The sequence below is a fragment of the Sitophilus oryzae genome, unplaced genomic scaffold (assembly GCF_002938485.1).
Source record: "Sitophilus oryzae breed Bouriz unplaced genomic scaffold, Soryzae_2.0 scaffold_810_pilon_pilon, whole genome shotgun sequence".
In the NCBI taxonomy this organism is placed as follows: Eukaryota; Metazoa; Arthropoda; class Insecta; order Coleoptera; family Curculionidae; genus Sitophilus; species Sitophilus oryzae.
In genome coordinates this window covers 5,672,889-5,695,468 of record NW_022147429.1, presented here as the reverse complement: position 1 = coordinate 5,695,468, position 22,580 = coordinate 5,672,889, and the positions used below count along the sequence as shown (strand labels likewise).

The window sequence follows — 22,580 nt, the reverse complement described above, 5'->3', positions numbered from 1 at the left end:
AAAAATTGCATAAAAAACTCCATATCTACAGGAGGAATCTTCTAGATATAGAGTTTAAAGGAAATAATTTTAAATTCTTTTCAATTTTCAAATCAATTTTAATCCAGGCGGCTAATGTGTCGGCGAATTCCGAATATGCCCCCCCACCTTGGACACCCGAACTTAAAAACCCGAACATATCCGGGTAAATCCGGACGTATGGAAACCCCGATATGAAAAAAAAAACAAATGACAACTGCATGCTTTAGAGATTTCAGGATGAAGATATGAAAATGACATGAAAATCGAATCTAATTTATTAATATAGAATAAAATAAAATTACTTCACGTGGAAAATAACTGTGCAATAAATGACTTCATCTATGTCTTCTTCGGTTCCATCCCGAAAAAATGCTTTGCCTTTTTTTAAATGGGACACTCTAGGTTTAGTTATTACTCCTTTAGCGGGTCTACCATAAAATAATTTAGTAAAACTAAAAACCACCTAAAATTATTTTTAATTATTAAGAATGAAACTATAAAAATATCTTAATTAATAACTTAGTATTAATGGAATGCGTTTCTGTTGAGAATTATCTTCCACCCTTCGAAACTAATATTTATTATCGTAAGTATTAATTAAGCTGTGATATTACTGTCACAAAAACCTCATAAAAATAGATTTAACCTTCCCCCACCACTTAATTTTAGTAAATAGGGCAAAATGGTTCAAACAAAAAAAATCGAAATTTACTGAAGATTATAACGCTGTTATTAGTAGTGGGAAGTATCGAATGAATACTATCGAAACATTCGATAGTTGCAATTCATTCGAATAATTCGATAGTTAGTAAGAAAACATTCGTTGAAAGCTATTCGAATAAAAATTATCGAATAGATCCGTCATCTGCCTTGAAATATTGTATTCTAGTAATTCGGCAGCAAAAACCATTCATTTATAAAATTCATTCATTTATGAAATTCATTTATTCGTCAGGATCGATTATAATAAAATATTAACTGAATTTTAGTTGTCGCCCGGCGACGTAGGTTTCTTTCCGAGAAGCCCGACAGCGATCGGTGGCAATGCTATGAAAGAAGCCGGCATCTTTGATTTTTTGCGGAGTCAGATATAGATAAGGACACATTATTTTTTTTATTGAGGTGCTAGTATTTACACAGAAAATACATTATGAAGGGCGCTGTTGCCATATTTTGGTATTAGTTGATATTAGCAAAGAATATTATTGTTTGGCTTTAGTTAGTTAGGGATAGTATGTCTATATATTCTTCATTTTTTTTATTAATATTCTGTTGTTACACTGCAATAATACTTGTTATTTTGGATGTAGGAAAATGATTTTTAATGTTTTTAAGCAAAGATTGGTTTAATAAATAATAATAACAGTAATAATTTGTTATACCTATTAACAACAAAATTTAAAATCATTTAATATAAATATTTTTTTTTTAAATAGTAGCAAAATATAAACAACAAATTAGATGTCAAAATTATTTATATTAGATCCTATTTAAAAATAATATAGCCTCTAAATTTTTTGTGTGTGGCAACGTTGGTTTATTAAATAATAATAATTACAGAACTAATTTGTTATATTAACAACAAATTTTATATTCATGAAATATAAACATTTATTAATTTTCTAAGCATGCACTGTAATGGAAGGAAAATATAAATAAAAATTTAGAAATCAAAATTATTTATATTAGGTACTTTATATTACTATTTAAAAATTATATTTACTTTTACTGGCATTTACTTTAAAAAATAAATGAAATATTTCTTCGCAAAAAACTACATGTAAGAGAATTAGCATAAACAAAATACAAACATCGTTTTTTTTTTGGCACGTGTAAAACTTTCATTTTAATTTTCTCACCCCATAGTTTGAGTTCGATAACCATTTACTTAACCACATTACTTAAATATGATTATTAAGTTCCAACTAATTCATATTATTAAAACATCTAAAATACAAATATGTATTTTTAGAATTAATTGTAAGTTCATCTCATCTCTCTTAAAAATTGCTACTTCTCAAAATTTCCCATTAAAAAATAGACCATATACCATATAAAGTTAAATAATTGAAAGATCGGACTACCGAAAACCACACAAATTTTCAGAAAAATTTTGACCACCTGCACATGCACACAATCGTCAATAAATAAAATTAAAAAATAACTACTATTTTAGTATTTTAATAAACGCAAAAATAGCACAGTATTTATACGGCGAAGTTATAAAAATTTGGAAGAACTAATAATGCACTGACGCATACAAAAATCAAACGAATACTAAATTTCATTTATCAAAAGCATTCGATAGTCGTGGCTCAACGATAACCATTTAGTCGCACGGCGAGGTTGTCACATATGCTTTAGTATACAAATGAATGAATGATTTTATTCGAATAAAACCATTCGATAGTTGAAATCATTCATTCATTAACCATTCGATAGTCTAATTCATTCGATAGTTCCCATCGCTAGCTGTTATTTATATTTTTCCCTTTCTATGCAAAATTATGTAAAAATGTCATTTTCTTATTTGACACAGCAGCAGTTGCGTCCTCTAGCGGCCGTTCTACAACCTTGGAAATAATTTCCAGCAATAATTTCTCATGACCTCTTTAGATATAATTTCTTTTTCGCGGGCTCTACGACTAAAGGATGATTCACAGTACACCGGACCGTGTATGAGCCGGACACGTTCCGTGAAGTAGACACCGAGCGGCGGGCCTTCTGTTTATGCAACACCGAGTTAATAACGGGGCTCGTATTAGTTCTGAGTATATTATAAAACACAGCCCCATACGAAGATTTAATACGAACAATGCCAAAGTTCTCGCAAGTGGAATTGGTACCAATTACAGTTGATGAAGAAAGAACAACACCTGCTCAAAGGGCAAGATAAAGGACCTATCTTTTTCATTACATCCTTTCACTGTCCAGTTTTATGCATTCCCTGTCATTAAATTCACTACCTACTACACCAGGAAAAGTACATATATGCTTTCCGCAACGTGGCGGGAACGAAGCGGATCGGAGAAAAAAATGTACACCGACATTTCTGTGACGGGGCACGGACGAGTTCCGGCGAAGCTCGGATCGTGCTCGGCCTGGCATGAATGTATATGTGTAAATAACACTTGACAATGTTTGGCCCACGTTTGGCCTTTGACCGTGTCTTCACCGACGCACGGCTCGGACCCGTCACGGTATAGCGTGAATCATCCTTAATACTTTCCGAGGAACAGCCATAGACTTAAAATAAAATATAGACTACACTATTTACATCTCAATGCGGTCAAACACTGTTTTTTGTACACATGTTTACTTCTGGGTACAGTCGACCGAGCCTTCCTCATCCAGCCTATATTGTCACGTCTTTAATATTATCAATATTTTTTTTCTTGTTATACACATATATTGAGATATTAATACTACAGTTTAATAAAGTAGGCTTTAATATTCCATAGATGTATTATATAGTCCTTATACTACTAAGTTATAAGTCGGATACTGTTTAAAAAGGATAAGTTCTATACAATATGACAACACCCATTAGAGGCGAAGGAGCCTATTCATTCATTTATTACCTTGTAGTATGCGTCGCACGTGTGCGGTAAAGCTTTGTTGCCGCTATCTCCCCGGCTGTATTAACACATTTTCTTAGCTTGTAGTTCTTAAGTGTTTATTTTATTGACTTTTTCTGTTCAAGAACTATAAAATATGGTTTGCCAGTGCCAAATTTGCAAGAAATTTGACTTAAATAATCCATTTAAGTTTTGAAACGACTTTCGACCGGTAGGCAACTCTCAATTTACCCATTAGCAGTCAGTGGCGTTGTAGAAAAGCGCTTATTTAGATAATATTTTAGTAAAATGTAAAATCTGAATTTTTTCTTTTACATTACATTATTTACTTATAATTATAACTCTGTTAATAATTAATAATGTTTTTTTTTTTAAATATATTCCGGTTTATTCTAAAATTATCTTCAGAATCTAAAATAACATACAAGAATTTTAAAATGATATTACATTATGAAACAATATTTTTTAATATACCGGGTCGTCTCAAAAGTGGCTCACCCCTATAACTTTTTTATTTTTTCAGATAAAAAAAAACAGATTTGTACGTTAGTAGGTATATGACATAAATTAGGATTTATTGACGTATTCAATTGTTTTTGGTCTCTTCCTGTTTCACCGAAATGATTACATCTTTTGATTTTTAAAGGCACCCTGGGTATATTGCTACTTTATTCGATAAAAAATGACACTCTGAATAGAATGACATATCATATGTCAACTTTTGACATTGTCGCTTAAAAACAAATCGTATTTTAAATTTCAATCCAGGGTGCCATGGCGTTGTTAAAAACACTAAGTTTTAATCAAGGAGCCTTGGAAAAATAGTTTTGATCGTCTAACAGGTTTCGTGTCTTGTCTAGGCCGGTTAAAAGATGTACAAATCGTATTTTTAATCATACATATGTTAATTTTTTCAAATGGAACAAGGGTGACTCATTAGCATATTTTGCAAAAGCATTTTTTTATGAATATTGTTACGTTTTTTGTCGGTTCCGTGTGGATAGAAAGTCACAATTTATTTAAACACTATTTATTTAACACTAATTAACAAAAACAATAACGATAAGAGACTTATAGAACTATTTACAACCGATTTATAACTAACAATTTATTTTGAATTTTAGCGCGTCAACTGCACTTGTATAACTGCCTTCTGTAGGCCACAGCCGCCGGCTTTTATACCGACAGGTAAAGAACACTAGAATAGTCCATAGATCGTTAGGTGCGTAGAGAAGGTTTTCGAATGTTCTCGTATGTACTAGTCCATTCCAGTGGGACTCGATTCTTCTCGAACGAATGAATCATTACCGTGTCTATTCTTTAATGCGATGTTAAGGTCATCTGAGGGCGGGACATATAGTTAGGTTAGGTCGAGTTCACACGGGTCCGCAACACTGCCCCCTTCTTAGGCACATTCTCGTCCCGAGATGTACACGGTGAATGAAGGTATTTGCAAAGCTGGCCCCTGGTACATTGCGAAGTCTGGTAGAAATAGCAGTCTACAGTTTTCTCTCCCGATCTCAGCTTTGGGTTGTAGCAGCAAACGAGGATCTCGATTCCCGTAAATCTGAACAAGACTTCAATCATGTTCCGGATTGTACGCCAACTCAAACCATCGAGTCCACACGCCAGCTTCGGAATGGCTAATCGTGCAATGTTGTTGTTTAGCAGGGCTTCTCTCAGTTCAATCAGGGTCTTCCATAGATTGAGATAAGTCGGCTTACTCGGGGACCATTCCTTGGTGACCAGGTAGAAGATGTGCCTTGCTTGACCATGTGCATTGTCGGTTAGCCTCAAGACGCTTCCAACCTCTGGATCCTGTCGGCGTAGTTCTCCGACACGCCCAAACTTCTCATTGAACGTCGCAGCGATTCCTCTGGACATCCGCAAATCTCGAGCCACACAATGAGCGAGCGAATAATCAGGAGGCACGGAAAAGAGGTCTCGTTGATCTTCTTTGGTTACACCATAGCGAGCCTTCTCACTGCTGTTGTATCGGGCCATGAAATCGTCAAAGGACATCTCCGAATCAGGGGGATCAAAGCTGCAGGTTCTCACGGTCCCAGCACGATCTTCTATTTCGCCTTGGTAGGGGCTCAAACGGTTGAAATGGACTACCCTCGGTTTTCCTTTTGGCAATTTTCTGATACGGTATACGACGTCATTAATTCTATCCATGACTTCGTATGGCCCTTCCCACGAGGATTGTAGCTTCGGAGATAACCCACGACGTCTCTGCGGGTTATATAGCCACACCAACTTCCCTGGTTGGTATCCTCCATGCTCAGCTTGAATGTCGTAGTGTTCCTTCATTCGGTCACTAGCACTTTGAATATTTAGGCGGACTCTCTGATGAATGTCGTCCATCCTTTGACGTAGTGTGTGGACATAATCTTCTCCGGCGACTTCTTCTCCCGGTCGGCAACCAAATTTCAGATCACAGGGTAGGCGCACTTCCCGTCCCATAACGATGCTGGCTGGAGTTTGCCCTGTAGATTCTTGGACGGATGAACGGTAGGCCAACAGGAACAGGTGAAGAAATTTGTCCCAGTCTCTTTGGTGGTCAGAGACTACTTTGGCCAGATAACGGTTGATAGTTCTGTTCATGCGTTCAACCATCCCATCGGATTGTGGATGTAGAGCAGTCGTCCTGGTCTTGCGGATGTTCAGGACTTCACAGACGCCTTGGAACAGATTGGACTCAAAGTTTCTTCCCTGATCTGAATGAAGCTCCATGGGAACACCAAACCTGCAGATCCATTCTTTAACAAGGGCATCAGCAATCGTGGACGCTTCTTGATTTGGCAACGCGTAGGCCTCGACCCATTTGCTGAAGTAATCCATTACTACCACAATGTATTTGTTGCCATCGTTCGTCTCCGGGAAAGGACCAGCCACGTCGATCGCTATTCGTTCGAAGGGACTACCAACATTGTACTGGCGCATAGGGGCTTTACCACGCTTTTGTGGCCCATTAATGGCTGCGCAAATGTCACATTTCTTACACCAGGCCCTCACATCTTCTTTGCAGTTCACCCAGTAGAACCGTTCTCGCAGCTTGCCAAGTGTCTTGGTAACACCAAGATGTCCACCGCTGGTTCCATTGTGAACTTCCTGCAAGACCTCCGGGACCCTCTTCTTTGGAATGACGATCTGCCTTCTCTCTTCTTGCCCCTCTGGCCTCTCAATCACACGGCGGAGTAACCCATCATCTATTACCAAGGAATTCCACTGGGCCCAGTACGACTTCACGTTCGGCGAATATCTGCAAACTTCCTCCCACGTTGGTCTTTGGTCCGCGTTTTTCCAGTTAATCACTAAGCCTAATTCTGGGTCACTGATTTGGTCGTTTGCAAGATCTTCGGGTTGCTAAGTATCGTTAACCACAGTTGTTCTTAGGAGTTTCGCTTCTTTCTCTTCTGCTCGGGAACAATGCTTACAGTCCTTAGCACAAGGTCTTCTGGAAAGTGCGTCGGCATTTCGATGGATTGCCCCAGCTCGATGTTCTGTGTCGAAGTCAAATTCTTGTAATCGTTCAATCCATCTAGCTACCTGCCCTTCAGGATTCTTAAACTGCAACAGCCATTTCAAAGCAGCATGGTCTGTTCTTAACAAGAACTTTCTTCCATAGAGATACTTGTAGAAGTGTTCCACTGCTTTAACTACCGCTAGTAATTCTCGTCTGGTTACACAGTAGTTCCTTTCCGGTTTCGACAAGGTCTTACTAAAATAACCAATTACTTTTCTTGACCATCCTGGATCTGAGACAGAACAGCGCCTAACGCAACATTGCTAGCGTCGGTATCCAATATAAAGTTTCCGTTGCCAAGAGGGTAGCTAAGTATGGGCGCACTAGTCAGGGCCTTCTTCAATTTTCGGAATGCCTCGTCAGAATCTGAGTCCCAAGAGAAACGCCTCTCGCCTTCGGTAAGTCTGGTCAATGGTTTTGCGATGGTGGCGAAACCCTGTACATAGCGGCGATAGTATGTGCATAGTCCCAAAAAGCTTCGTAGTTCATGTTTATCTTTAGGTATTGGCCACTCTTCCACTGTTTTGGTCTTCTGTGGATCTACCGCAACTCCTTGGGACGAGACTACATGGCCCAAGTAGTGTACCTTTTCTTGACACAGATGACATTTCTTTGGGCTAAGTTTCAAACCAGAGCTCCCTAGTTGCTTGAAAACTTCTTCCAAATTCTTCAGATGATCGTCAAAGGATTTCCCAACCACTATGATGTCATCCAGGTACACTAAACAGGTAGTCCAGGATAGTCCCTTTAACACAGACTCCATTAGTCTCTCAAAGGTAGCTGGCGCGTTGCACAATCCAAAAGGCATGACGGTAAATTGCCACAGTCCGGAGCCCACCGAGAACGCTGTCTTCTCTCTGTCTTTCGGCGCCATGTCGACTTGCCAATATCCACTCTTCAGATCTAACGTAGAGAATATCGTTGACCCCGCCAGCGTGTCTAGAGTATCGTCTATCCTCGGCAGGGGATAACTATCCTTCTTGGTAACATTATTGAGCTGCCGATAATCAACACAGAACCTGGTGGTACCGTCTTTCTTCTTTACTAGTACTACCGGCGATGTCCACGGGCTGTTAGATGGTTCGATGACACCCTCTTCTTTCATTTCTCGAAGGATTTTATCAGCTTCTTCACGTTTGGCGAGCGGAAGTCTTCTCGGATTTTGTTTGATTGGTCGTGCATCTCCGGTATCAATTTTGTGTTGTACTAAATTGGTACGACCTCTCTGTCCTGCTTCTCCTTTATCAAACACATCTTGATACTTGATTATCAGGTTTCTCAATTTTCTTCTATTTTCGGGAGATAATCCTTTAACGTTTACTAACTCCTTCACCATTTTGTCCGGAATTTTTGAAGTCGAAACTTTGGAGGCTTCCACGCTTCGAACGACTGAGGAGACCGAACAACAGTACCCTAAGAGGGTTCCCTTCTTCAAGGATACAGAATAATAATTCGTGTTCATTACTCTCACCGGTACAGTTTTCTTCGCTCGTAGCAGGGCTTTTCCAACAGCGATCCCTCGTCCTATTTCGCTGTCATGGTTCCTTGGCTCCAACAGAATAATACTCCCATTATTCATTTTACCTTCTAGGCAACCATCCAAAAATATCTCACAGCGCTCAGGGATCGAAACATCTTCTGCTACCACCACGCGAAGCGTCTCCTCACATTTTCGATGCAGAACCACTTCTTCTTCATTTATTTTCAAAATTCCTTGTTTGAGGTTTAGCTCAAAACCTTTAGTGGTCATGATGTCCATTCCGAGAATAAGTTCATCTTCGATATCTGCTACTAACACTGGATGTTCAAAAATGGTGCTCCCAATAACAAAAGTAAGGTTTACTTCTCCATGGACAGCAGCGGAGCCCCCCGTAGCAGTACGTAGTCGCCATTGTGTTGTTTTAACCTTCTTCGATGTTTTAAGAATGTCCGGTCTGATGATAGTTTTCGTCGCACCTGTATCCAACAGCATGGTCCGGAACTCTCCATCAACAAAACCATCCACAAAAATGCTGTTGAATTTGTGTTGTAGCGAGGCGACTTGAGCAGTTTTCGTTGGGGCATGTTGGGTACAGGTCGACGTGTGCCTCTTCATTTCGACCCTTAGTAGTTTTCCGACCTCGACGGAGCCGGTTCTTCGTTCTTCTCCTTACAACGGCTTCGCACGTGTCCCACCTGTCCGCAGTTCCAGCAACGAATCGGTCCCTTCTTGCCCATGTACTGGTCCATTACTTTCCGAACAATCCCTTCCACGGATTCGTCGGAACATTCGTCGATGGCCCGTACTTTTCCTAAAGACCGAGAACTTTGTTTCGCGGCCTCGAATTCTAGGGCACGTGCTAAAGCGTCCACCAAGTGCGTTGGGTGGGCTAGGAGAAGTGCTTGTCTTGTCTCGTTGTCACGTAAGCCGTCGGAGAATGCCTGTACTGCCAACCGCTCCATAACATTCTCGGCGAACGAGGGGCTACGTCGGCTTCAAACTCCTGCAGAGACTCATTTGACTTTTGAATGCGATTTTTTAGCTGGGAATGATAGACATGTTCCAAATGAGCTTGGCCGTACCTTATTTCTAAATGTACCAATTGCTGATAATCTCCCTGTTCTGATGGTGACAGTGTCTGCAGGATATCAGTCGCATCTCCTCGCAGTGCGACAGTCAAAGCGGTAGCCTTTTCAGCGATTGTCCATCCGTTCGCTCTCGCAGCGGCCTCAAACTGGCAAAAATAATTGGCCCAAGCGGTTTTTCCGTCAAACTGTGGAGGTTTTATAACTGATTTTGAGGCATACCTATTTTCGACTAGTTTCGGTCCCTCCGATGTTTCTTGACATTTTGGTGAATTTGACTTCGCTATTTCTTCTTTTAAAATTTCGATTTTTCTGTTAACATCGTCCTCAATCTGTGCTATTTTGTCTTGTGTATCTATTATCTTTTCTTCTAATTCCTTGGAGTTTTCTGTTATCTTGTTGTATAAACTTTGTTCTAAATTCAATATTTTATTATTGAAGCTGGCCTGTATGTCTTTAGAATTTTCTGCGATCTTATCTTCTAAATTAACTTCCAAGTCAGTTATTTTACTATTCAAATTGTTCAAGTTGTCGTCTAATTTTTGTAAGGACGAGTCAAGGTCACCTTCCAGCTCAAAGCAAAATGTGTCAGGATCCTCACCTTCCTCAATCAAAACGTCTCTCAGTCTGGCTTGTAAAATGCTTTTCTTTCCATCTGTTTCGCATTTCCTCTCTTCCAGTACGCATTTTAATTCCGACACTTTCAAGTCTTTCAACAATTTTTTCGGAGCCATTGTCTGTCTTTTTATTTTCCTAGTCTATCACATACGCCACACTTGACACCAATTGTTACGTTTTTCGTCGGTTCCGTGTGGATAGAAAGTCACAATTTATTTAAACACTATTTATTTAGCACTAATTAACAAAAAACAATAACGATAAAAGACTTATAGAACTATTTACAAACTATTTATAACTAAGAATTTATTTTGAATTTTAGCGCGTCAACTGCACTTATCGATTTATAACTAAGAATTTATTTTGAATTTTAGCGCGTCAACTGCACTTGTCGATTTATAACTGCCCCCTGTAGGCCACAGCCGCCGGCTTTTATACCGACAGGTAAAGAACTCTAGAATAGTCCATAGATCGTTAGGTGCGTAGAGAAGGTTTTCGAATGTTCTCGTATGTACTAGTCCATTCCAGTGGGACTCGATTCTTCTCGAACGAATGAATCATTACGGTGTCTATTCTTTAATGCGATGTTAAGGTCATCTGAGGGCGGGACATATAGTTAGGTTAGGTCGAGTTCACAGGGGTCCGCAACAGTATGTACATTTTTAGACAAAAACTTACCTTTATGTGAGGTAATAAGTTAAAGTGGTTAGCGTAAGACTTAATATACTCCAAAACGTCTGGTTGTGTGATATAAAAGTTCTCTTTGGACATGTGAGGAAAGTTTTCAAACTCCATAAGCCGACTGGGTAAAGTTGTACTAAAATATTCCAAATTATATACATAATATGTGTGTATAAAAATATTTTAATAAAGCTTCGTGAAAGATGATACCATAGAGAAACGCCCATATTAAACATCTCACTCCTATAATGTTAAAAATATACAAGGTGTCAAAAAATGGCGTGGTTGATAGGTTTATATATTTTATTTTGTGGTACAAAGACCCATGTTTAAGTGCTTTATTTTCTTTTTATCTAATAGTTTCTTAGATTTTTAGTTTCTATTTTAATATTCTTTAAATAAAAAATACTCTCGCAAATATCTGAATCGTTTTTATAACCAGTTATAATTTACCATGTTTTAAATGGCATATATCTTATAATATGCTAACGCAAATAAAATACTTTCAAATGCTATTAGTGCACTGTGCAGTTGCACATAAGGCTTTTGTTTAGATTTCTGTGAAAATAATAAAAAACACAATTTATCTTATACTTAATTTAACGTATAAAGATTACGCTTGAAAATGGAACAAAAAAATATTTCGGGCGAAAAGTTAATACTGTAACAAAACAAGCCCAGCTCTACTATATTTAAAGAAAGCGTCCATTCTTCGGGTTTAAATTAAAAAGAAGACGAAAAAAGACTCAAAGTATCGGTCTCAACGTTTATATTAAAATGTTTACATATTAAAAATTAAGAATGTTTATATTTTAAGTTAAAGAAGTTTAACAATATAAACGTTAAGGCCTAGACTAAGAGTCTTTTTTCGTCTTCCAGCTCTACTACTAAAAACTTAACAATACTGAAAAATTATTTCATTGAAGCACCATTCGATCGAAAAAACTGCGTCAAATACGGCTGGGGGCTGACAATCGATGACAATTTTGGCGAGGGCAAGCCCTAGACGTCATTTATTTTTTTATCTAAAGGGTTCTTTGACTCCCTTTAAAAGGTTTTTTGACTAACCCTTTAAAGGGTTGTTTAAAGAGTTCTCTTCTTTTTAGTGGCGCTTACTGCCAGTTTTGGTCTTAAGCAGGTTGTAATTTATTTCTATATGTCGAGTAAAACTGATTTTTAAATGGTGTAGTAAAATTCTAGAAAAATAATTGTTTGATATAGATTTATGTGTGTCTGAAAACGTTATATCCCATTTTAATCTTTCTATAATAATTAGTGTTAATTTTAGACAATAGAGATTGGACCTCGCCAAATTATATTGACTGTCATCGACTGCAAGTATTGGTTTGGACAAATGAGTTGTTCTATCGAAGGAAATTTTATTTAATGCTTTAAATATGGGCTTTAAATCAGTGACGTGCGGTGAAACATTTGGAAGAGGAAGCGATTCGATAAAGGTAATAAAAATGTCAAAAAATATTTTTGTATGCCCTAGACATTTGAATGATTAATTCAAATGTCTGTTCAATAATTCCCCAATATGGAAGCACTAAACACAATACCTCAGTATAACAGCCTCGATGTATTAGATATTCCAATAACAGAACAAATTTTTATTAGCCTAGGGCGCAAATTTGTCTTAATGCGCCACTGCTCAAGGCAAAAACATGTACAAAATTCATCACAGAACTTCAATACGCTGATGACTGCGCTCTAGTTGCAAACACGTTACAACAATTACAAGAAATGTTGAACACATATACCTGGGCATACGAGGCTTTGGGCCTTAAGCTAAACATCGACAAAACCAAAATCATGTGCACTCCCCCTGAATATCACAACAATGCTATAAAAATCGGAGAAGAACTATTGGAATATGTAGCGGAATTCAATTACCTCGGCAGCTTTATTTCGGAAAAGGCCAATATCGACTCTGAAATTCAGCACAGGATTAGCAGCGCCTCAAGAGCATTCTGGAAATTAAAAGACTGGGTTTTCTACAATCATGACTTGAGTACAGCAATTATAATCCCCACCATGTTATATGGGAGCGAAACCCTGGGTGCCGTACCGCCGACACATGAGCGTATTAGACAAGCTGCAACAGAGACACCTAAGACAACTCTTAAGAATCCGGTGGTTCCATCATGTATCAAACGTATGGGTCCCTGAAAAAGCTAACCTCGAGGGTATTGAAGTCATGGGTACCAAATCCCGCTTAAGATGGACTAGTCACGTATGCAGAATGCAAGAAAACTGCATACCAAAATCTCTTGTAGACGGTAAGAGGAGGCCGGTTGGACAACTCAAAAGATATACAAGGACATTTTCCACGAAAACTTAAAGGGGATTAACATGCAGAATGAGTGGGAAGAAGCAGCTCACAATAGAACTAAATGGAGAAGAATTGTAAACTCAGTTAATAGCGACAACCACAAAGTAAAGAGGCAACAAAGCAATGAGATTTTTGAATGTCCCGGTTTGGTGTATCGAGCTTTTCAGTCACAGAAAAGCTCATGAAAGAAAAAACGCCTTGCATGACCATCTTCTGATGCGTGTCAAATACTCGTCAGCGAGTAATGGCAGTATGTATGTATATGTATGAATTATTAATTAAAAATCATGGTTTCTCTCTCTTAGGTCTCAAACGTGGACCGCACGCGCCTGATCAGTATTGTTAAGTTTTTGAAAAAAAAACAACATTAGCAAATTAATGTCATTAGCATTCATTAATGTTAATAAATATTGTCCAATTAGACGCATTATGCAGTTTACCGCAATCCCTGGTACATTGCTGTATGAACCGGTACTCCATTTTCATCTTCTTCTATGTTGTCGGTGTAAATCCAAGTTCCTCCTATATTTTCCGTTTGCTCAAAAGCAGTACATTCGATATTTTGTTCCAAACAATGTTTTACTGCGGCAAGACCAGCAGGACCACCACCAATTATTGCAACTTTCATTTTTTTACTACTTAGATGCATTAAAACTATGAACTTAATTTCACCTTCAACCTGCCACCTTTAATCTATGATCACGGTGTCTGATGTTAAAGGAAGCTAGCGCAATTAAAATATATAGATGAGAGCCCACTTTTTATTTGAAGAAGTAGTAGGTATTTGGTTTATTTATATGGTTGTTATTGGCTTTATTTTTGCATTGAAGTTTACTTAAAGTATTTTCATAAGATATAATAGAATCGTGGGAGACTATAGGATATCAGTTATACATAAATACACTTATATTTTTGAATGTTTAAGTAAATATAAAGTAACTACCTAAACTTCGTTCGAATTTCATTTATGCCTGATCAGCGTTTGTACACAAAATGTCGTGCGCAAAAATCTCTATTACTCGACCAGTGGCGTGGATACACCCCCGCAGTCGCCGCCGGTGGGGCCCTCTGATATAGAGACCGGTTAATAATTGAGATACAGGACCAAAGGGCCAATAACCGAAAGTTGCATGAGCGCCAAAAATGTCTAGTTACGCCACTGATATACTAGTTACGACTTACGACAATTGGTTGTTTTTGTACGTTTATCCTTTTGTTTATAATATTAACATAAAAAATTAACTTAACGTTGTAATTTGTCTGGTACAATTGTAGAATGTACAATGTAGAATGATTAGGAGGGGGGGTTAATCACTGCGATCTTGCAGATCTTCCCTTTCTTGAATTATAACGAGTTATAACTCATTATACAGTCTCAGAGAAGTAAGCAGTATCTGAGACGGCTCCACAGAGACCAGCTCTCCATCTCCCACAACAGCCGTACCAAAGTTTATGGCACGAGCAGTTGTTGTTTCAGCGCTGCTGTTTCCCCATTTTCCCCACAGAATCTGCATTCACCGTTGTTTCTCAGCTTCAATTTACTGAGGTGTTTGTTGAGGAGACAGTGTCCTGTGGTGCGTATACATATGGCGAGCACAGCAAGAACAGCGAGATCATAGTCCGAGCCAGCAACGATCCATATGAAATGTAAATGGCTCGCGAGCACACAAGAAATATTCTTTTTTCAGTGTCAGTGCAGTTTTTGACGCGTCTTGGTTTAGATGTCTTCTGAAGAGAAAAAGGCAATTGCTTTAATGGTGTGCAGTGGGGCTGCTATGATTATAGCCCATATATTATTAAAAAAGAAAACCGCGACGATGGTGGCATACCGCTTTATACAGTAGACGAGCCGGTTTGAAGTTACTAGCTGATTTACAATTTCAGAATGTAAGTGGGCAATACAAAAATTTTACTAGGATGACTCCCCCGGACTTTGCTGATTAAAATAGGACCGACACGACAATGCAAAAATCTTAAAAATGTTATTATTTTTAGCAAATTTAAAATTTGTATATTTAGATTTTCCTTTGTTCAATCGTTGTGTAATTTTCAGGAGGTATATAATTTCTGCCCCTCTTTCGAATAGTACCAACCATGTTTACCTAAAACCACTCAAAAAATTTTCAGCTTTTTTTAAACATGAAAAAAAGGGGCTATAAAATTTTTGGAAAAAATTGGAGACCCACTTCAACTGAGAAACGTAATGCAGATTTTAAATGTACTATTAGTTTTTTTAATTATGGTAAAAAAAAGTTGCTACAAGAAGAAAAGGGGTGTGTACTAATATGTTTTTCAGGTGGTAGTTGAATAAATGTCATTCTATAAATAAATATACTTTTTTTCCAATAATTTTTGTCTTTGGGACCCCACAAAATAGTATGCGTCCTATACAACACAACTAATTGAGGCAAAATATCCTCCAACCATGTTTTGTTAATTTTATTTTTGATAAAATAAGAAAAACCAGATACTTTTATATTTTTAGGGTCACTATATGCGGTGTATTTTTGCAATTCTTTTGTGAACTGGTTCTAGCGCATCTGTAACAAGAGTCTAACAGTAGTTCGCTAGCATGGAAGAATTCCAATTTCCCTGGTACTTTTCTCCGTTGTTAATAGTCCGGGGTCCAGCGGGTTTTTTTTTTCGAGGAATTTCATCCCGCCTGAGTTTAATACTGCACGTTGTAGTCACATTCCAAATGCTGAAACCTACCGTCAGCTTCAGCACCAGCGGTGAGTGCGAGCGTGGAAAGCTGCGGTATTCAAAGAAAATAGATTTCTGAAATTATTTTATTCGAGGTGAAATTGTATATTATGTAATATTAATGTTATATACCGGGTGCGTCTCAATAGTGGCTCACCCCTATAACATTTTAATTTTTTTAGATAAAAAAAACGAGATTTGGTATATTATTATTATTATTATTATATATTTGGTATATGCCATAAATTAAGATTGATTGACGTATTCAATTGTTTTTGGTCACTTCCTGTTTCACCGGAATGACTACAACTTTTGATTTTTAAATGGTACCCTTGGTATTTTTTTACTTTATTCAATAGAAAATAACATTCTGAATAGAATGACATATCATATGTCAACTTTTGACATTTTTGTATATGATTTATTTGAAATTATAACTGGGGGTTAGTAACGAAAATTTGACTCAAAACACCATGTGGTATCAAATTATTCCTAAAAAAATGCTTTTTCCAAGTATGCGAATAAGCCACCCTCGTTTCATTTGAAAAAATTGATTAAAAATACGATTTGAGCATCTTCCAACTGGCCAGGACAAGATACTAAAAACATTAGACGATTAAATCTATTTTCCAAGGCTCCATGATTAAGATTTAGTGTTTTTAACATAGCCATGGCACTCTAGATTGAATTTAAAATACGATTTTTTATTAAGCGAGAATGTCAAAAGTTGACATAATGATATGTCATTCTATTCTGAATATCATTTTCTATCGAATAAAGTAAAAAAATTCCGAGGGTGCTATTTAAAAATCAAAAATTGTAGTAATTTCCGGTGAAAGAGGAAGTGACCAAAAACAATTGAATACATAAATCAATCCTAATTTATGTCATATACTAACATACCAAATCTCGTTTTTTTTTATCCGAAAAAATAAAAAAAAGTTATAGGGGTGAGCCACTTTTGAGACGCCACCCGGTATTTTATTTTTTATTCTATTACCACGGCATATAAATCACACGGCAGGCTAACTCTGCCCAGATACCATTGTTTAAAATTTCTATAAAATTTGACCTTGAAAACACCATTATGGGTGCCGAGTCAGGGCCGGATTAAAACGTATCAAAAAATTTCCCAGAAAATAAACTATTGCTAGACAGGGTCGTATTAAAAAAATACTGTAATTGACTGAAACTGAATTTTATTTACACAATACTTTTATCTAAACAAATGAATCGTTAACCGCGCATACTCTCAATTAAACATTTAACTTTAGAGAATAGACAATTAAAATTAAAAAACATGCCAGGAGTCCAGGAGTTACAAACAAGAATTAAAGAAATACCCAATAAATTATCTATTGAACAATCTAAAGAGGCTACGTACAAATTATGTCCATCAATGGACATAGCAAATTTTGTTAATATTCAAATTGCACAAATTAACAAATCAGCTAAAGGGAGAAAAGTAACTGATGAATTTAAATATAAATATTTGGCTATTTTTTTAAAAGCCAAGCCGTCAAAAAAAATTTGAGCCGTCAAATTTGACAGCTGTCAAAAAAATTTCAAAGTTGTCCGATTTTGATAAAAATCGATATATAGGATGGCCATGGGCTAAAATGAAAGAAAAAAAATGAGCTGTCAAATTTAACAGCTGTCAAAAAAATTTCAATGTTGTCCGATTTTGATAAAAATCTATATATAGGATGGCCATGGGTTAAAAGGAAAGAAAAAAAATTGAGCTGTCAAATTTGACAGCTGTCAAAAAAATCTCAAAGTTGTCTGATTTTGATAAAAATCGATATATTGGATGCTCCCTACCCCATAGTCGGTTTTCATTTTATTTGTCTCACAATTGAACTGTCAAATTTGACAGCTGTCGTTTTTTTAAGTTCTCCTTTTTTATGAAAATCGATAAACATATAATTAGGATGCCCATAGGTAGTTATTTAAGAAAAAGAATTGAGTTTAAGTGTGTGGCACTGAGAAACCAGCATAACTTAAAAAGTAAAAAATAAATTTAAGAAAAAAAACTTTTTAAAAACAAGCTTTTATTTAAATACATTAAAAAGAAAAAATAAGCTTTTTCTTTAAAACTTTTATTATCTCATTACACAATTTTATATTATATAAAAGCTTAGCGACAAGCGATTTGAGTGTACAGTTGCACTCATAAAAATCTAGTACAACTTTATCTTGTAATTCTTCTAATTCCAATATCTTGTAAACCTGTCATTATTCCCATCCAGGATAAATTCATCCAGTTTAGAAGAACATTTAAAAACTTTGTGTCCGAATATTACATACGGGTACTGAAAATTGCCAAAATGATCTGGCAAACATCTTATTAAAAACAGCAGACCTTAATAATTAATAAAAAAAATGAGACCTCTTTTCTTTTCACTCTGAATTGTCATGAGCTATCCATAAAAATTAAAAATAGATACGGATAATCAGAAAAACAGTAATTTAGAAATTAATCTTGTTTGTCATTTTGCAGGATACCTAATAATAAAAATTACTTTGAATGCCGTAGACAATGACTGAGTATTAAAACTAAAAGAATTTCGGACTTCCATTGTACTACTAAACTACAAAAACCAAATATATCACACAATAAACAAAAAAAAACTAAAAAAAAAACAAAATATATCACTCAAGAAAAGAATAAGGCTTTGGCACACAGAACGCGATCTGTCGCGGCGGGCAACTTTCGCGCGATCTTCGCTGCGGTAAAGCGATCTATAACGCCACACAGGATGCGATATTTTTCTGCAGTCGGACGTGCCTGTCATAGAAAATAACCTAACGTGCCTGTGTTTGCAATGTCTAGCTCTGACGAGGAAGAAATTCTTCTTCTCTTTGCTCTACTAAAAAAAAAAAAAGAAAAAAACGTTACTGGGTACATCCCATCAATAAAAAGAGGGCCCAATTTGGCGAATACCACCGCCTCTGTATTGAACTACAGTCTCATGAAGACAAGTTTTTTCAATATTTCCGCATGTCGAGATTGTGTTTTGAAGAATTGCATGACCTTTTAAAGGCAAATATTGCTAAGTGCACCACGAACTGGAGAAACCAATTCATACAAGAGAAAGATTAGCTATTTGTTTGAGGTAATTAAAAGTCATAGACACTTTATGTGAAATTTACAAATAAACTATAATTAATATATTAATATACAAACATTTATAGTGTTTAAACTTGACCAAAATGGCGTAGAAACGTCAAAATCAACATTGAAATTCAAATGTTTAAAATAATAACATTTAGAATAAATTTATTTATTATCTAGGTTACATTAAGATAAATATCTTCGGAATTTTCAATCATGTCGCTTGCTTCTTCATAAACATCTTTTGTTGAAAAAAGATTTGATTGGCATGACGATCTTTCGCTATATATTTGTGTTTGAGTATTGGGGTCCAAATGTTGCGATGTCCCGGAATAGTTGTGGTCCAAATAATGTAAAGAATTGACCGAAGAAGCTCGAGAATGTGATGCTGATGCCTCTATCGCTGGTGGTGATTGGGCTTCTAGCTCTTTAATTTCAGTTTCTGCAAATAATTTGGCAAGCTCTACCTTCAACTTGGCCTGAGTCAATGGACTGAATTTTTGAAGGTCGCAGCATAACTCAAAAATAAATGATCAACATCATCGATGCCCTGTTTGCTTCTTTTTTGTTTGACAAGAAGTCAATGACTTTATCGACGTCATCTGAGCCGTTTTCTATTGATGGGTGACTACGGGACTTATTTTTTTTTTCTTTTGGTCGGGCTGGTGTTCGTAAAGGTGTTGAAGATCGTTCGCGAGATGCATTTGTTTCTTAGGTATCATCAGACATCAACAAATTCTCTGCTTCAGAGAACTGACTATCTTCAGTTTCTGATAAGATTTCTGTTGGTACATTGCTACTATGCAAACGTGGTTTAAGAGTATAATCCAAAAATTTCATATGGATACCCAAGGCCACTTATGGTATTTCTTGGCCTGACCAGTTTTACCCGTTGTAAACTTCTTGTATCTCACGTAGGAATCACGTAAATTCTTCCATTTTTGTTTTGCTGATTCAGCTGAAACAGAAATAAATCAATTAGATAAAGTACTTAGACCTCTTTAAAATATTCTAAATCACTTTAAATTATTGTATTTTATTTAAATTTTGCATTTGAAACAGTAGAAGTTAATTAACATCAATGTTTAAAAAACATTCACTTCATACATTAACATCAATGAAATAATTACATCATGATGTTAAAGATATGTATTTTTCTTTTTCAGATATTTGGCGACCGGCGACAGCCATCAGACTATAGCTTTTTCTTATCGGGTAGGACGATCAACTGTTTCCAAAATTGTGAGAAATGTCTGTCAAGAAATTTGGAAAACTCTACAGCCAAAGTATTTGCCATCACCCAACAGAAAAATGTGGTTACAATCTGTTGAGGATTTCTTGGTACTTTGGGGCTTCCCGAACTGTCTTGGAAGTATAGACGGAAAACATATTAAGCTAAAATGTCCTCGTCGTAGTGGCTCAGCTTATTTTTGTTACAAAATTATTTCTCCATAGTACTCCTTGCTATCGTAGACCCACATTACAAGTTTATGGTAGTGGACATTGGCAATTATGGGCGTCATAGCGATAGCGCTATCTTTGAAAATTCAGCTTTCTATCAACAATATATTGATAATAAAACTATTTTACCTCCAAGACCACTTCCAGGAAGAGACGACCCAGTACCACATGTATTTGTAGGTGACGAAGGATTTGCCCTGCAAACTTATTTGATGAGACCATACCCAAAAACTGGAATCATTAATGACACAAGAAGAAAAAAATTTAATTCACAGCTCAGCCGAGCACGTCGTGTAGTCGAAAATGCATTCGGCATATTGGCTATGAAGTGGCGAGTTTTCTTAAGAGTCCATTTCACTAGTCCGAAAAAGTAGCAAAATAAGCGTTCGGCATTTAACGTTTTATGTCAAACTGGCTAGGTATTTTTACACAAACGAAGAAGAAAATTAAAGATAAAGGATTATACTAAATCCGTCGTGTGACACATTTTTAGATAACTTGTTCATTTTTAAGATTTTGATGGTCAAACATCAACAAAATAAACCTTATGTTTGGACTAAATTTTCTCGAAAATAAAAAATATAATTTAAAAATTCTGTTACAGGAGGGATATAGATTGAAGTTTTGTGATTACAGTGATATATAATTTATATGGTTTTGTAACAAATTGCTCGCTATTTTATGGCAAATGCTGAAGCTCTGCAAGTCCTAATCTAAGGAATTTAAAATTATATTTTTCGCTGAAAGCACGTGCGTTTGGAATTATGGGTGTGGCTTAACACGACAGGATCGGGCTAAGGTTTAGGCAGATTTCTGAAATCTAATACATATAAAAAATTGTCTTGTCACAGTTTTAGATACCGTACTCCTCCATAACGGCTTAACCGATTTTGATGAAATTTTATATGTATATTCAATAGGTCTGAGAATAGGTTGTTATCTATTTTTTATACCCTAAGTGACAAGGGGGGCCCACCCCATTTTTTTAATTTTTTTTAGACAAAATTTTTAATTTTTGTTTTTTTTACGATGTGGCATTAAAAAATACATACAACACTAAATTTTCACTTTCAAATAGTTTTTTTTTTAAATTTTTTGTTACGTACTTCTCCGTAATGGCTTGACCGATTTTGATGAAATTTTATATGTATATTCAGTAGGTCTGAAAATAGGTTGTTATCTATTTTTTTATACCCTTAAGTGGCAAGGGGGGGCCCACCCCAATTTTTTTTATTTTTTGGACAAAATATTTAATTTTAGTTTTTTACGATGTGGCATTAAAAAATACATTTAACACTAAATTTTCACATTCAAATAGGGGTTGTTTTTTTTTAAATTTTTGTTACCATACTTCTCCCGAATATCCGGAACGGCTTGACCGATTTTGATGAAATTTAATATGTATATTCAGTAGGTCTGAGAATAGGTTGTTATCTATATTTTATACCCTTAAGTGACAAAGGGGGGCCCACCCCAATTCTTTTTATTTTTTTGAACAAAATTTTTAATTTTTGTTTTTTTACGATGTGGAATTAAAAAATACATACAACACTAAATTTTCACTTTCAAATAGGGTTTTTTTTAATTTTTTGTTACGTACTTCTCCGTAACGGCTTGACCGATTTTGATGAAATTTTATATGTATATTCAGTAGGTCTGAAAATAGGTTGTTATCTATTTTTTTATACCCTTAAGTGACAAGGGGGCCTACCCCAATTTTTTTTTATTTTTGGGTAAAATATTTAATTTTTGTTTTTTACGATGTGGCATTAAAAAAATACATTTAACACTAAATTTTCACGTTCAAATAGGGGTTGTTTTTTTTAATTTTTGTTACCATACTTCTCCCGACTTCTCCGTAACGGCTTGATCGATTTTGATGAAATTTAATATGTATATGCAGTAGGTCTGAGAATTGGTTGTTATCTATTTTTTATACCCTTATGACAAGGGGACACACCCCAATTTTTTTTT

At 36.1% G+C, this 22,580-nt stretch overlaps 1 protein-coding gene across 1 annotated transcript; it reads right to left on the bottom strand.

Annotated features, from left to right (window-relative positions):
* Nucleotides 1-319: 319 nt before the first annotated feature.
* Nucleotides 320-13,955, bottom strand: LOC115889096 (senecionine N-oxygenase-like). The gene is made up of 3 exons (XM_030909011.1): nt 13,768-13,955; nt 10,990-11,128; nt 320-484 (listed from the first exon to the last, which is right to left on the bottom strand). The coding sequence occupies exons 1-3, from the start codon at nt 13,953-13,955 to the stop codon at nt 320-322; spliced, it is 492 nt and encodes a 163-aa protein (XP_030764871.1).
* Nucleotides 13,956-22,580: the final 8,625 nt, after the last annotated feature.